At 39.5% G+C, this 17,354-nt stretch overlaps 1 protein-coding gene across 5 annotated transcripts in view; it reads right to left on the bottom strand.

Moving 5' to 3' along the window:
- The window catches only part of LOC130092371 (NACHT, LRR and PYD domains-containing protein 12-like), a 169,542-nt gene that overhangs the window by 141,987 nt on the left and 10,201 nt on the right, over positions 1-17,354 (bottom strand). For 4 of the 5 annotated variants that reach the window (XM_056260217.1, XM_056260215.1, XM_056260214.1 and 1 more), the window contains exons 4-6: positions 15,565-15,624; positions 13,589-15,361; positions 13,244-13,417 (exon numbers count right to left, since the gene is read on the bottom strand). In XM_056260217.1, the coding sequence (XP_056116192.1) occupies positions 13,244-13,417; positions 13,589-15,361; positions 15,565-15,624 (2,007 nt within the window). The remainder of the gene's footprint in view (positions 1-13,243; positions 13,418-13,588; positions 15,362-15,564; positions 15,625-17,354) is intronic. The other variant, XM_056260216.1, reaches the window with a different exon arrangement.

The raw sequence follows: 17,354 nt of genomic DNA on the forward strand, positions 1-17,354 counted from the left end.
CGTTCAGTCAAATTGGTCTGAGGGTGCGCAGTAGTGGTGAGTTTCTGGATGACATTCCATTGTTTGCAGATTAAACTGATGAGCTGTGAAGTGAATTGAGTTCCTCGGTCAGACACTAAGTACCTGGGAGTGCCCCATCTGGTGAAAATTTCTTCCACCAGAATACGTGAAATTTGCAGAGCTTTAGCCACTCGCAATGGAAACAATTCCACCCATTTTGAGCAGTAGTCCACTACTACGAGGAGATGTTCGTTCTGCTTCTGACTTCTAGGGAACAGCCCCATGAGGTCAATACCCAGCATATGCCCAGGTTCCACTTCCGGGGTCGACTGCATATGGCCAGCTAATTTCGAAACGGTCGGTTTGTACTTTTGACATACCTGGCATTCCTTGCAATGCTTCCATACATCAGACCGTATCGTTGGCCAGTAGCATACATCCACTAGTCTCAGCAACGTCTTGAGTCTGCCGAGATGTCCACTTAATGGATTGTCGTGAGCATATTTCAGAAATTCAGCTCTCAAAGTAGTAGGAATGACAAGTTTAAGTTTTTCTCCTTCTGGTCCTTGAGATAGGCTTCTGAAAAGAAAACCATTCTTCGTAACATAGTGTATACGATTAGGGTCCGTAACAGAGGTTGATTGTACTTCAGCCATAAGCTCTTGAATTTCTGCATCCTCTTGTTGGGCTTTGTCAATATCTGGCCATTCTATGGGAAAAGTTGCGAAGGCATTTGAAGAATCCTTAGGTTTTGACGGAGTGAGTAGATGGAGTGATGAAGATTCAGTGAAACTACGGGAAAGGGTGTCTGCAACAATATTACATTGTCCTTTTCTGTACTTGACAGTGAATTCAAACTCTTGCAGACGAATGCCCCAGCGTATCAATCGAGATGAAGGTTTTGGATGGTTGAAGACCCAGGTAAGAGCAGCATGATCAGTGATCACTTCAAATGGTCGTCCCTCTAGGTAAGGCCTCCATTTTTCTACTGCCCATACCACAGCACAACATTCCTTCTCCGAAACGGAGTATGACTTTTCAGCTCCTCTTAAAAGACGTGAAGCATAGGCCACTACATGTTCCACTCCCTCAATGTCCTGGGTCAGGACAGCTCCGACTCCCAAATCGCTCGCATCGGTCTGGACTTTGAATGGTTTACTCAAGTCAGGGGCGATGAGGATTGGTGCGCTAATCAACTCACCCTTAATCAACTCAAAGGAATTCTGACATTCTTCTGTCCACATCCAAGTAGCTCCTTTCTTTTTCAGTGCATGCAATGGTGCAACCTTCTCTGAGAAATTAGGAACAAATCTGTGGTACCAGCCTGCCATACCCAGAAATCGTTGCACTTCCTTCAGAGACTTTGGTATAGGAAAATGGCTAACAGCATTGACCTTGTCTTGATCGGTTTTTATTCCTTCAACGGAAATCACATGTCCAAGAAATTTCAATGACTTCTGCATCAGGTTGCACTTTTGAAGATTCAAAGTTAACCCCCTGGGGCCGGCTATCGCGCCAGCGCGATTGTCTCGCTTTTTTTCTTATCAGTGCAAAAGAGACTCAAAATACTCGGTTGATTTTGATCTTACATATAAGTGTGATACATCATTAGATCCTGTTAAGTTTCTATTTTTTTTTGTGGATACTCACAATAAAAACAAAGTGCTGTGCTTTTCACCAAATAAAGAAAAACAAACACGATGCGAGTTCTGCGTTCTCTCTGTCAGTGAAGTCCATTCTGAAACGTGTCCTAAGATTAACTGTAACTCCGCGATTACTTGTCACACAGGCACGAGATATTTTTCTTTATGAAGCTTGAATTATCTTCTTTTAAATGGAGTAATTTATATAAAAAACAAATATTCTCAGTTTATGCAATCTCTATGAAAAGAGAGTGCTGTCAGTATTTTTTTCCCCAGCTCATTACACTTCATTACGCGTTAATGTGACACGCCCACGGAGGACGCGCGCTATTCAAACGCAAATGTCGAGGCAAGCCATGACAATGCCCACATCAGCCGTTCCACCGGCGGTAAAATGTGTGGTGTATTTGCTGCCTTTTACCGCTAAGAGGCGCTACAATCATAGACTCTGAAAAGTGTTCGTTTATTCCGGTTTATTCTCTAATGCGTAATCTGCTGCCGCACCGCAGCTGATTCAGAGCGATTGAAAGCTGGTAGCAGATGAATTCAACAAGTGAAACGTAGTTAAAATAATTCATAATCACAATACTGAAATTAGGCTACTGAAATGTAATTGAATAAATAATGAAAACATTTCAACATAAAACATTGCAATAAAAACATTTAGGCTACATCAATAAGGCTTTACAACTTTAACAGCTTAGGCCTACAGACGGTAGCTCAGTGATCAACGCAATAACACGAGCTTTGAGGAGCTTCAATCGACCCGAGATCGAATCTCAATGTAGCATAGGCCTACATGTTGTTAACCGATGTTGTCCTACAGCGTTTATATTTTACCACCTTGATGCTTAAATAGGTAACTGTTTATAACTGTTTACTTATTTAAAGTCAAGAGTTTTGTTTAATTATCATTACAACATAAATTTGCTACATTCCTGTAGAACCGCAGCCGCTGCACAAACGACAAAAACTGATGAAGGAAGATTGTATCAGAAAATTGCATCAGAAAATGAAAATGAAGAAGCTCGTCTTTAGTCTGCTAAATTATTGTGTAATGTAAAAGAACACTAAAATTACTTAAGTTTGAAACCAAGTTCGAACATTTCAAGGTTTAAATAAAGTGTCGGGACAGTTTTTTTTTATTTAAAACATTGCATCGGGTTTAGAGTTTATTTCTTTTGCGATGCAAAATAAGAAACACTAGGCTAATCTTATTCTTGCGACATTTTAAATTTGTATTGCCAAAGAAATTACAGCTAAATTAAACAATTAAAACAGTACAAAACGAAAATTGTCCAAAGAAACATAATTAAATTAAAAACATGCGTTTCTCTTTGCCTCTCTCGCGCTGGATCTCTTTTAAACAAGTTTATTTAGTCTCCCTCGCTGCGCGCACCGGGTCTCTCTCGAAAATAAACATTTCAGGGTAAAAACACATCATAGGCTACAGCTGATAATATATGTCGCTGCGTGTCAGCCATACAAATCACGAAAAAATTATTTAGCCTTTAATTGTTGCTTCAAAGACACAGCATGCCTTGTTGAATTCACCTTACAATAACTTCAATTGAAATTTTGTGTGAAAAAAACTTTAAATAGGCTACAATAAATAAACTACAATATTTATAATTTAATAAGATATGGGGCCTACATTTGGACACAGATTTATCCTTACAATAATTTTGCCTGCTCATCAGGCTGGCTATCCGACACTCTCCATATGAAAGAGGAACATTAACACCTTTGTCCAGCAACTGTCCCTCCAACCCCCCCACAGGCTATCGGAGTCTGAGGCTGACTTAACACAAAGAGAAGTCGCAATTCACACTTAAATCGCTATTCTAGACAGTGTTGATAATGAAGGAATTAAATGATTTAAGTTACATGTAGCCTAGTGATATTTCTGTCATAAAAGTTTATTACTAAATATTTCATTATTTCAATAATTGATGAAATAAAACTGGTTTGGGCCAGCTTTTTCCAAGCAAAACTAAATATAATCTGAAAAAACGCATGTTAATGTGTTGTCATGAACAAAATGTTCAACTCAATATTAAAGTCTACATGCAGGGATCTTTGGATCCTTACAACCAGGCATGCAATTTGTGAATTAAGTTTTTATTTTATTTTGTATTATTCAAATAAATATCGAAACACGGTGCTTCGTGGTAATGCTGCTAAATTAAATAACATTTATAGAATAATTATGAACCTAAATGAAACAATATCGCAACATTTCGACAAATAGCCTACATTATTTGATCTGTTTTTACATTTTAATTCAGGGCGATTTAGCCTACATTTAATTAGAGCGAGATTTTCACCCTTGTCTTGTCATTTTCTCATTGGGAAGCGCTTACATTACATGTTTGAGTAGATCCTCTGTACCTCTCGTTTTCATATGGATTAGCCTACATAATCAGATAACATTTATTAGCCTAAATATTTAGACATTTAAAGGCTTTAGACATAGCCGATTTCTTATCGTGACTGAGCTGAAGTGGCTTTTGGTTCATTTTTGTGACGCGCAGTTCCCGGAGACAGAGACGACAGATAAACTTTTGTCGTTCTAATAATATGAATACAAGTTTACAGTTTTGAACGATGTAAGCTACTCTACTCTTATCTGTATGACCAAAAAATTACGGAGTCGCCTATTAAGTTATTTTAGCTGTAATAATGAGAAAAATAAATTAATCTAAATGAACGCGCCGCCGCGTTTGTCGAACACTAACTCACCATGCCAGAATAAAACCCGACTTTAGAAAAATGCATAGGGCCACTCGGCGTGGTGTGCCAAAACACTTAATTATAAACTTCAATATTTCATTCAAAATAATCTCAACACGCTTTGTGAAATTTTGAAAAGCCGTGCATGCATTAGGGCCACTGGAACTAATGAACAACTGAAACGCTGGTTTTGATTTTATTGTTTGTCGTTTAAACGTGCCTGAGATATGCAACAGGGCCTGTTGCATATCTCTATTATATATTTGATATTGGTGAAGTAGCCTATAGCATTGATTAGCTGTGGAGGGAGGGGTGTGGGGATTAAAATAATTCAGCAGAAGCAGGGATGTTTAGACCAGAAGGAAATCCCAATCCCCCCTGGCAAATCACACTTTACTTAAAACCATGTTTTTAAAAACTCTAGGTTGTAGGGAACAGACCTCTCTGCCATGCGCGCGCATGGTTTGGAGCACAATATCTGTCTCGCATGCACGCTCGCTCTAGATAGATTACGGGATATTTCAACTAATTTGCGGTATAACTAGTCGATCACGAGTGGCTCAACAGGTAGATCTATAGATAAACTATATCTTTTAGGAATTTGACCGACCGGGTTGACACTTCAGCGTGAGAAATCGGGGGTGTGGCGTGAGAGCGTAAGATTTGGGTCAATTGCGTGAGTACTCTCACGCTCAATGCGTGAGAGTTGGCAGCCCTGAAAAAAAATATATATATAGTATATATATATAGGCTATATATAATTTATTTTTTACAGAACTGCTTTTGAAATTACGATTGGTAGCCTATTATTATACAGATGCAAAGTCGTTCTGTTGGATACTATTTTGTTAATAAGTGTAAAATGGAAATGCATGATAATTGTATTTTATAAATAAAGGCAAAAAAAACTGTATGGTGTAACAGAGTTTTAGAGCTAGACAAATCTAAATAAATATAAAACTTACAGCAGACCATGTTTGTGCGGGATTTGAAACCGTGTCATCTTGATGATGAACCGTAAGTTCTACCGCTCGGCTATGAATTTTCTCATTGAGAAATACCCAAACGTCTGTTTCTGACATGAGCGAGAAAACGTTTTGTCTTTAGCCTGTGAGTGTAGGCCTACTTTAGCCTTTTACAGTTTTAAAAGATTATATCTTATCTGTATGACCAACAATTACGGAGTAGGCTATAAATGTTTGTTGTAGGCTTATTTGGAAATTACCATAACTTGTAGTATTTCATCCTTAGGCTACAGACATTAGCCCCACTTACGTTTTGCTAAATGTCCCTTTGCGCCACCTGGCGGTCATTTCGCGAACGACTTTGAAATGCGACTGGTTTATTTTTACCGCGGTGGATGACTAAAAATGTGCTTTTGGCTTTAATTTATATTTTGATTGTTTGTATATATATATATATGTGTGTGTGTGTGTGTGTGCGTATAAATATTTATTTATTTATATATATATTGTCCTTGCATTCTTTCTTGTGTGACACCCCTGAATGAAAGGCTCATTAGTATGCAGTCTGCTCAGGTGAGAACTGCCTAATTATTCATGAGGGGGTTGGGCCGTTCCGCCCATCCGCATATTGCCTTTGCAAACAAAAAAATGTTTTTCACAATTTAAAACAATCTATTGTTTTATGTGAATAATTAGGCAGAATGATTTTCAGATCAATTTGAAGCAAAAACTCTAGGCGACAACATCCACTAGTCAAAAGTCTTGTGGACAGATATTTAGTATGTTATTTGTGGCCTTATATTAGAAACTTTAGTTTTTGTTTTTTTCAATAACCACACATAAACAATATTCTCTCAAAAACACAAACATGTACATACATGTTGCTCACATATTATGGTAGCCCTGTGTGTGCTATATAGAGTGTAATTACACCTTTGCCATTAATATGTTTATAAGCAACTGAAAAAAGCATAAATGTCAGAGCATGCCAAAACATCTCAAGGACCCCGAAAACACCTCATACCCCAGAGGGTTAAACCTGCCTTGTGCAAGCACTGCAACACTTCTCTCGGATGGATAAGATGCTCTTGCTCAGATTGCGAGTACACTACAATATCATCAATGTACACAAAACAGTTTTTTCCTTTCTGCTCCTTCAATAATAACTCCATAAGGCGTTGGAACGAGGATGCCGAGTTTTTAAGGCCAAAAGGTAATCGTAAAAATTCATATAGTCCTGATTGTGTCACAAACGCAGTTTTATGAATGCTTTCAAGGTCCATCTCCACTTGCCAATATCCACTTTTAAGATCGAGGGTACTGAAGCATGCCGCTCCGTGCACTGACTCAAGGATGTCATGGATCTGAGGCATAGGATACCCATCTAGATACGTCTTGGCGTTGAGCCCTCTGAAATCAATACAAAATCTTTGTCCACCATCTTTCTTTGGGACTAATACTACAGGAGCAGCCCAAGGAGAAAATGAAGGACGGATGATCTTCTTATCCACCATCGACTTAATCTCCTGATCAATGAAGGCTTGTTTTTCTTGTGACACACGGTAAGCTCTCTTACGAACAGGTACCTCGTTGGTAGTGATGATGCGATGTTTAACTACCTTGGTGTGTCCTATTTCACTTGTGCAGACAGTCGGCCATTCTTGGAGTATATTATGAAGTTGTGACTGGTATAGGGAATTTGTATCAGCGTTGGTGACCAGCTGTTGAATATAGTGCCTGGTTTCTGTCGTTTCTTCTGGAATAGGTAATGCAATTAACAGTGACAGCAATGTATCGGTAGCAGGAGGAGTCAAGAATGAAAATGTTTCTTCTTGATAATCATTGGTAGCAGGTAAAGTATACATAGCATTACCAATATCCAAGTTAATTTTGGATATTTGGATGTTTGTTTTTTTTGTTTTGTTTTCTTGTTTTGTTTTTGTTTTTGCTAACATCAGGCGTAAATCTTCTTATGAGTACTGAGAGTATTGAACTTAGGGGTAGGCACACATAAGCTTCCTTGCTTCAGCCTACCCCTTTTGAGCTTCCATTATTGTGTATTCTTAAGACTTCTGTAACGAACATGATTGTGAACGGCTCAAATAAATAAATAAATAAAAATTCTAGTGGCTACCAGGAAATCCAAACCTAGCACCATGGGTATTGTGAGATCCTCATCTTTCATTACAAACAGTTCCACTTCATACCTTCTTCCTTGTAGTTCACATTCACAACTCCATACTCCCATTGCAGGCAATACTTGACCATTGGCTTGACTGAAAGTTTGCCCACGGCTTGATTTTAACTGTTCTTGATGTCCCAGCTGTCTCCAACATGACTCCTGTATCAGAGTTAGGGAGCTTCCAGTATCCACCAGAGCTTGAAAGTATCTTCCTCTGACCAACAGGGGTAACGTCAGAGTCTTTAAGTGAGATTCTCTTTTCAAAGGTTGTAGAATGCGGGTTGAAGAAGGATTTGATTTGGGCAGAGAATCTCGTTCAAATGGGGATTTTCTCTTCTGGGTTTCGGCATTAACCTGGCTCCAATACCGTTTCCCTTCTTCAAAATCTCTCTCAATTTGTGTTCCAGTTCGCACCAACTCACTCACTTCCTTCACAGTTCCTCTCAATAAACTGGCAAGTCTGGGGTTACAATTTCTCAAAATGGCCTGAACAATCTCTCTCTCCATCATCTCTTTCTTCCATCTTAGACAAAGGGCTCGGTAGTGATAAGCAAAATCACGAATGGATTCTCCTGAACCTTGTTTCCTTTCTAAAAGACGTTTTGTGGCCTCTGCTTCATAATCATCTGTAAGGAAAGCATGCAAAAATTCTTGCTTAAATTGTTCCCAGGTAATCACATGTCTTTTCTCCGCCAACCACCAGTCCTTAGCCGTACCCTTTAGTACTGAAGTAAGGGAGGCTAGAATTTCGGAATCACTGAGGGGTCTAATGGCAAAATACTCCTCACAGCGTTCTACGAAAGAGACAGGATCATCAGAATCAAATTGTGGAAATTCAGCCTTTACAGGTGGACGATAGAATACATCATTTAAATTGTCTGGTAAGTTGGGAATTTGGAGAGGTCTTCCATGGTAATCTGATCTAGTCGAGGGATGAGAAACTGGAGTAGACATCACATGAGCATAACTTTTAAGTTTGACCTCAATTTGAGCATCTCTTCTCTTCAGACAATCGACTATTGACTTTCCCAAATCTTGAATGCTTAACTCTCCCACATTCCCTTTCAATTTTGTAATTCAATTTTTCCTCCAAGTACTTACACTGGTTGCTAAACTTAGCTTGTGAGCAACATAGACTTAACTTTTGCTGGCAAGTTTTTATATCACCCTCTAGACTTGTAACTCGCTCAGTCAGTCCATGATTAAACTGGTCGGTTAGATATAAATCATGAAGTACATCATCTGGAGGAGGAGGAAGATGAATGTCAGGTTGATCACCGCATTCATTATCATTGTCTGAATCAAGATACAGTTCACTAAAAGTGTTTATAAGATCTTTTAGGGGAGGTGGGTCTCTTCTATTCACAAATGGACCAGCTGTGAAATCGACAGGGGGTTCATACTCATCCTCTGCACCATGAGATGCTATCAACATTTCTATTACCCAATGCAAGCCTCAAACCATACACCAACCTTACATAAACCTTTCACATTAATATACAACACAATAGTCCCCGTACGGGCCACCAATCTATAACAATCCCAGCTTCTTTGCACTGGTCAAGCTATATTTCAAAAGGGGGTAACTTTGTGTGCAATGCTCAAGTGGTCTCAGATGGAAAAGATCTCATCAAACGAATCAGAAAAATGCTTCAGTAGTATAAGCATGGTGTTTGGTCAGACCCACTTAGCAGTATCCACAGCTAACGAGCAATAGCTACATCCCAAACAAATCCTCTACAAGAAAAACATCAAACACATCAATTACACTAAATAGATTCCCCATCAGTTCACCCAAACATTTCGCACAAACAATTAAACTTACGTTTGAGCAGGAAACAAACAGGATTGGAAAATAGTTAGCAAACAACCATGAGGCAGCATCAAACAGACCTTAGCACTTACTCTACGGTTTCCTGTTTTATCCCATACAATGTGCCCTCTTTCATCCCCCTAGTGGCTAGGAAGAAAATCGCACCCACAATTGGAATGAAAGAAACCCTGTGACAGGCGGTGACTGTTACAATGTATATGTATTTCAAACTATTTACAAATTAGATTTTTCAGAATCCAAGAAAATAATAAAGATAAAAAAAATAAAAAGATTTTAAAAAATGTCTTATACCACTTTTGGGTCTTGTGGATGACTTTGTAGTAACTTATTAGGGCATTAGATAGGTCCACTCCACCCATGCACCTGTTTGGACATAAAAACAACATTTTCATATGATGGTCTGTGATATAAAAAAACAAAGAAATAAGTAATTTACAAAACATTGACATTGTTTCTGTATTCACAAGCATATAAACATAAACATAAACAAACATTCCTGCACGAGCGCACATGACAGAAGTTAGCAGGTAGCCTAACTGTTAACGTTACACGTCAAACCAAACATACACTTGACATAACACCAAACACATGGCATAAGCTGACAAGTACACCTCAAAACAAACACATACCTTACTATACACAGTCTTGTATAATATAATAAACTTACTTGTCGAGAGTGACGTCTCCACTCTTCACCATCCAAACACGTATCCTCTGCTACCGAGTCAATGGATGAAAGAGCGCTCTCTTCATCAGAAATGTCATCTTCCAACTCATCACTGTCACGGCGAGTACACTGTTCAATAACTTCTTCAAGTAAGAAGTGAATTTTTTATAGTTCTCTTTGCCATTTTACACGTTACCTTCTTTCACTCGTAAACTCTTTCTTTGCGCATGGGCGCATGAATCACTATGGTACTATGCGCACGAACTTCACGCATGACCAGATGAATCGTCCCACTAAAGCTGCATATCAATCTTTACAGAAATTCATTGGCTATCAGAAAATACAGTCATTTACTCTATTACAACTGAATTGATTTACTGTCAATCATAGAGAGGGAGGTACCATTCTTCATCATTGGCGCACCAGAGCGCACCCAGAGCCGTTCTGGGCGCTCCTTGGCTATTGATACCGGGTGACACCTCTATCATGAATCGATTGGCTCAAATGACCTGTCCATCAAAAGTTCAGGGCTCAGCGGCCATTTTGACATCACTTTTTTTTTAATGTTTACTTTTCAAATGAAGCTAGACCAGGGATTCCCAAAGTGTGGTACGCACACCCCCAGGGGTACGCAAGCTGCCACCAGGGGGTGCGCGAGAGGAAAAATGTAATGGCGGTCTGTTTTTTTAAGGAACACGCCGACTTTTTGGGACTTTAGCTTATTCACCATATCCCCCAGAGTTAGATAAGTCCATACATACCTTTTTCATCTCCGTGCATGCTATAAGTCTGTTTGACGCACCCACCGCTAGCCTAGCTTAGCACAAAGACGGGAAGTAAATGGCTCCAGCTAGCATACTAATCCCAATAAGTGACAAAATAACGCAAACATTTTTCTATTTACATATCGTGATTTGTATAGTCACAGAGTGTACAAATAACAAGGTCATATGAGACACAGCCATCTTTTAACCCTATAAATATTGGGAACTATATTCTCAGAAGGCAAAGCACTGCTACTTGGGCGGAGTGATACCGCAGCACCCGAGACCCGCCGTGGTGAGGAGCAGAGAGTTCGTTCAGAGTTGGAGTAATAGAGTCAGCAATTACTAGTAAAAGCATAGTTAGTAAAAGCATAGTTTACAATCATGGGTGTTCGCTGTATTGTAAAGAGCTGCGACAATAAACAGGGGAAACCAGGTAATACCATGAAGTTTCATAGAATTCCAACCAAAATGCTGACCTGATGAATCAATGGCTAAGTTAGTTGCTGTGGATATAACGTTAGATCCAAACACACCTGAAGAGATCATCAAGGACCATCATGTTTGCTCAGTACATTTCACTGAGGACGACTATTTTGAAAAAATGGAATTTGCCACACGGACCATGAAACGTGTGCTGAAGGATACGGCCATCCCATCGATAGCACAGACAGGACAAAGTGGATCACCTGCGGCTGCGGTAACTTTGTGTAATTAGATTTTTCAATGTCCATATTACCATTTCAAATATTTGGGTCTAATACAATTTTATTTATATTTTATTGTGGTTTTATCACAATCACAACATTACTGTAATGCCTACCCAGCAGATGGAGCTCTCACCAGAGTACTGACTGTGATCCACACCCTCTGCTCCCTCTACACTCATTTCCTGTTTGCCTTCCTTTTAACCAGAGACCATGCTTGCACACATTTGCGAAGTATAGCCAGTTTACCTGCCTTACCAATCGTCTTGACCATTCTCCATTGCCTGTCTACCTGAGTATGATCTTGCCTAATTCTCTGTTTCTCGATCCTTGGATTATCCCTTTGTTTTGGTTGCCTGTTCGGACTGATGTTTCTGCTTGGACCCCTTGCCTGCCTACTCACTTATGCCTTTTGGATTTCCCCACTGAATGTTGACCTATCTGACTGCTACCTTGGTTTTGACCCGGTGCCTGCCTTCTCATATTTGTGTATGGTGACTATCTTTAATAAACTTCCGCACATGGATTCTCACTCTGCTTCTGCATCCTTATTACAATTATATGCAGTTAATTTATCAGACACTGATAATTATGTTAATTCTATTTTAAAAATGTAACGTACTTAAATAATCTATAATCATATTTAACATTCGGACAAAAACTAATAATTCCAAAGTGTTTACGAGCAATTTGTTCTGTCTTGTAGATACAGTATGTTCTTCCATGTGCGATCTGGTGGATATTCTGGGAAGCACAACAGATTTATTTAAATTCTAAAAAATGTGCTGACAGGCTTGATTGGCTTTCCACGGGAAAAACGCACATTCTTAATGTCCACATCTGTACCATAGTAATAACAGTAAATTATGCATAATTACATGCAACTAACCCTCAACCAAATCCTAATCCTACCCTAACCCTATAGTACCATAAAACTTATAGCCCGGGCTTTTATTTTCCCAAATCGTCGAACTGCACCGGCTTGAGACAGGCCTTTATAATTTACTGTTGAGATGTTTTCATTGAGTGTAGGCCTAGGGTCTCTAATCTCTAAAAATCTCCAAATGCTCCACTTGAAACTGCGGTCTTCTGACCTTTTACTTTCGTGTCAATTGATTTTGATTAATATGCGCGAGGGAGAGAGAGCAAGACAGCGCTCGTGTTTTTTGAAGATGTGAGAGTGCGCGCGCGCGGCCGGGGCTCTCTCTCTGCGCCCTGTCAAGCGCAGCAGTCATTCTATTCTACATAACTCACCGATCAAAAAAGGCTATGGCGGCCGCCAAAAAGCGGACGATCTGACGGGTTTTAGAAGATTAAATAACCCCCGAAACTAAAAAACTGACCCGGCCTCTATTTGAGACCGGCCTTTATTTACCCAAACCTGCAGCCACACCAGGCGTGTAAAAGAGACAGGCGTCTATTTGGGACTCGGCTATTATTTGAAGTTTTATGGTAAGTAAATGTAGTTGCTTAATATTACTCAGTACGTAAATATAGTATTACACTGTAACTATGACACCTTAAAATAAAGTGTAACCAAATATTCATTTTTTATGCAAGTACCCAAAAATCATCAACATATCTGTATATGAACATGGTTGTCACATCTTTACATCATCCAGTCATGTTTATACTATCATTAATATTGTAAAATGAAAATAAAAGCAACATTCCCATTAGTAATTTCACAGTAGATGTTTTGTATGACAATCATTATTTACCATATGAGACATTTTATACAAACTTACCAGAGTATCTCCAGTTTACAGCGAGGATCCTGCAGTAGATCAGAAAGCTGCTTGACTCCAGAATCTCCTACTTTATTCCATGACAGATCCAGTTTTCTCAGGTGTGAGGGGTTTGATCTCAGAGCTGAAGTCAGAGAAGCAAAACCTTCATCTGTAACACCGCACTCCCACAACCTGTAGAGAACAATGACACTCTTCAGTCTCTCAGTTCAGGAAACACTGATATAAATGATATGATATACATTAATTTCTCCTTTTACAGTATTGCTAATATGAAAGCACGTGCTAAAATCATAAATGTGATCATGTTTTATCAGTGTAATGATTGTTGTCAGTGTGACTTACTGAACTGATCTGGATTCTTTAACCACAGGCAGTAGAATCTGAAGAACTTCATCTGCTGTATTTTGTGCTCCAATAAACTGTTTCAGATCAAAAACATCCATCGTCTGCTCTGATGTCAGCAAAACATAAACCAGAGCTGACCACTGTGAAGAGGAGAGTTTGGTTTCTCCTATTTCTCCAGATTTCACATAATCTTGGATCTCCTGCATCAGAGAATCATCACCCAGTTCATTCAGACAGTGGAACAGATTGATGGATCTCTCTGGAGAGCGATTCTCCCCGATCTTCTGTTTGATGTACTGAACTGTTTCCTCTTTGTTGTAGGAGCAGCTTCCAGTCTGTGTCAGTAGTTCTCGTAAGAGAGTCTGATTGGACTCCAATGAGAGACCCAGAAGGAAACGCAGGAAAAGATCCAGATGTCCATTCTTACTCTGTAAAGCCTCGTCCACAGCTCTCTGATGCAGCTCAGATAATGAATGATATTTCTTCCGGTTAAAAAATGTAGAGACCGAATTTTGTTTAGAAATTTGGCCAAACACATTTCTGTTCTCATTTGTAAAGTAAATGTGTGCATATAGAGCTGCTAGATGTTCCTGGATGCTCAGATGAACAAAGCAGAAGACTTTCCCCTGATACAAGCCCAACTCCTCTCTGAAGATCTGAGTGCACAATCCTGAGTACACTGATGCTTCTCTCACATTAATGCCACACTCGCTCAGGTCTTCTTCATAGAAGATCAGGTTGCCTTTCACAAGCTGCTGGAAAGCCAGTTTCCCCAGTTTGAGAATCATGTCTTCATCTTTCACTCTCTTCTTATAGTCCTTCTCATGTTTGATGTTGGTCTGAATGATCAGGAAGTGTGTGTACATCTGAGTGAGAGTCTTGGGATTCTCTCCACTCTTTACTTGACTCAACATCTCCTCTAGAACAGTGGCTGAGATCGAGCAGAACACTGGGATGTGGCACATGATGTGGAGGCTCCTCGAGGACTTCAGGTGTGTGATGATTGTATTGGCCAGACTCTGATCACTGATTCTCTTCCGGAAGTATTCCTCCTTCTGTGGCTCATTGAAGCCTCGTACCTCAGTCACTCGATGGACACACTCAGAGGGGACGAGATCCGCTGCTGCTGGTCTGGAGGTGATCCAGATGAGAGACGAGGGAAGCAGATTCCCCTCAATGAGGTTCATCAGCAGCTCGTCCACTGAGGCTGATTCAGATATATTACACAGTTTCACTTTTCTCTTAAAGTTCAGAGACAGACGACACTCATCCAGACCATCAAAGATGAACAACACTTTATATTCATCACTGGATATTTCCATTTCTTTAGTTTCAGGGAAAAAGACATGAAGAAGATCTGAAAGACTGAGTGTTTTGTCCTTCATCAAGTTGAGCTCTCTGAAAGCGAGTGGAAATATGAGCTGGACGTCCTGATTCTCTTTCCCTTCAGCCCAGTCCACAATGAACTTCTGCACAGAGACTGTTTTCCCAATGCCAGCGACTCCCTTTGTCAGCACAGTTCTGATGGGTTTGTCTTGTCCAGGTAAAGGTTTAAAGATGTCATTGCATTTGATCGGTGTGTCCTCTGTTGCTGCTCTCCTGGATTTTGTCTCAATCTGTCTCACCTCATGCTCATTATTGATCTCTCCACTTTCACTCTCTGTGATGAAGAGCTCTGTGTAGATCTCATTCAGGAGTGTTGGGTTTCCCTGCTTTGCTGTTCCTTCATACAGACACTGAAACTTCTTCAGCAGATCTGATTTAAATGTGCTTTGGACCAGTTGAGAATCACAATAAATGGTTAGATTACATTATAAATTAAAGAGGTGGTTGAATATGATTTCACTTTTCTAACTTTAGTTAGTGTGTAATGTTGCTGTTTGAGCATAAACAACATCTGCAAAGTTACAATGCTCAAATTTTGCTTTAAGTAAAAGTGATGGTAAAATATCTTTATGACTGAAATGTTGTACCTCGGATTAGATGACATGTGTCTTCCCCTAAATGTTCCTCGATTGTCCATAGACTGTTCACTAATTATGGGCAAACATGGACAGAACAGAGACAATATAATTGAGTAGAGAAAACCGAGACCAGAATTCATATAGAGTGATTCTATGTCACCTCAACCAGTTATTTTTCTAGTGAAAGAAAATCATAAATTAAGAAGAAAGTAAATATTCATCCATCCATGCCATTTAATATTTTTGCTGAGTAATTTATTATTTTGTAGAGGGAGGTCGAAACAACACATACTGTAGAAAGGTAGATCAACAATTAGTAAAATTTTACTTCAATCCTTGTTGCATTATACGCCAATGGTGACCGGTCGAAAATGGGACTCAGAAGCACCTTTCAAATTTTTTTTTTTCTCAAAGTTTGCATGCCTTATAAAAAACATATGAAAGATATCTCAATATCCTTTTAGATTTGGGTTCCTAACAGACTTTTCTTTTGATATCTTTAAAAACATATATATTTTAAAGACATCTCAATGCAACGTGCAGATTGTTGAATCTAACTAAATTTAATTTCTCAGTGATCAAAACCCAAATGTGGGTCACTTTGCATAGAGCTAATACTAGAATTTGAAGAGGAATGTCTGAAGAACTAGTTATGTTGAAATGTAAAAAGTGACAAATTTACCTTTATTCATCCATATAAATACAATAATTAAAAACTCTCATTTTGACTCCCCTCTAAAAAATCAACATGGCATCATGACTTTGCGTAAACATACACGCCACTTTCAAATCATGTGGCGTGTTGTCTATACGGATTTTGAGCTATCCGCGTGTATGTCCACGCCGAAACGAACCGTCATCTTTTGCGTGTATGTCTACGCCGTTAAATGTCCGAGTGATTCCGCGTGTATGTGCACGCCGTTAAATGTCCGAGCGAAATGAAGCAAAATGTAGATCTACATCTGGGGTGCGATATTTTTTTCCTAGGATGGTAGGGGAAGACTCATAAATGGTATTAACCCCAGTGACGGGTAGGTTTAGGGACGTGGTTGGGGTAGGTCATATATTTATATATACAGTAATGTAACGTTGAAGGTGCTCTATGGAATTTTTAGCGGCCTCTAGTGGTGATGTTTCAGATTGCAACAAGAGCGCTCGTGCTCGTGTGCGTGTGCGATCTCAAGAGCGAGCATTCACTACCGGCCACACGGAGACTTTCAACACACAAAAAGCATCACACAACATGCTGGAAACTCATGTAAACTCCCACTGCAACGTTACAATAAAAGGCTACTTTTATCAGCTTGACGTTGAACTAATGCTGCATGCTCGTACCATGATAACGTTACATTGACTGCATTTAGCCGACATGTGGTGTTATCTAGCATAGCCAACGGCATTTCACTAACTATTCGTGTATCTTTCACAATCAGCAATGATTGTCAACATAGGTGAATGTATAATATGATAACGAAAACGGTTAGTGAACTAGACTGAACAATGTCAGTGTAACAGTAAGACAGTAGGAAGTAACATTACTGTACTAAACGTGTCTGGCAAGGGCGTAGGTTTAGGGGGGGACGCTAGGTACTAGTCCCAATCAATATTTTGAGATGACAAATTTGTCCCCACCAATATTTAGCAAGCTCCTTTGAACAGCTATTTTGATATTTGCGCTGCATTTGGATCTTTGCGCTGCTATTTGGATCGATTCCAACGGCCAGGACGACGACAGTACAAGATACGCCGTAATTTGATTGGCGGCGGGGTATCTGACAGGCAGGCTACACGCGCGGGCC

This window comes from Rhinichthys klamathensis, unplaced genomic scaffold (genome assembly GCF_029890125.1).
Source record: "Rhinichthys klamathensis goyatoka isolate OS25496 unplaced genomic scaffold, OSU_Roscu_1.1 h1tg000176l_1, whole genome shotgun sequence".
Lineage (NCBI taxonomy): Eukaryota > Metazoa > Chordata > Actinopteri > Cypriniformes > Leuciscidae > Rhinichthys > Rhinichthys klamathensis.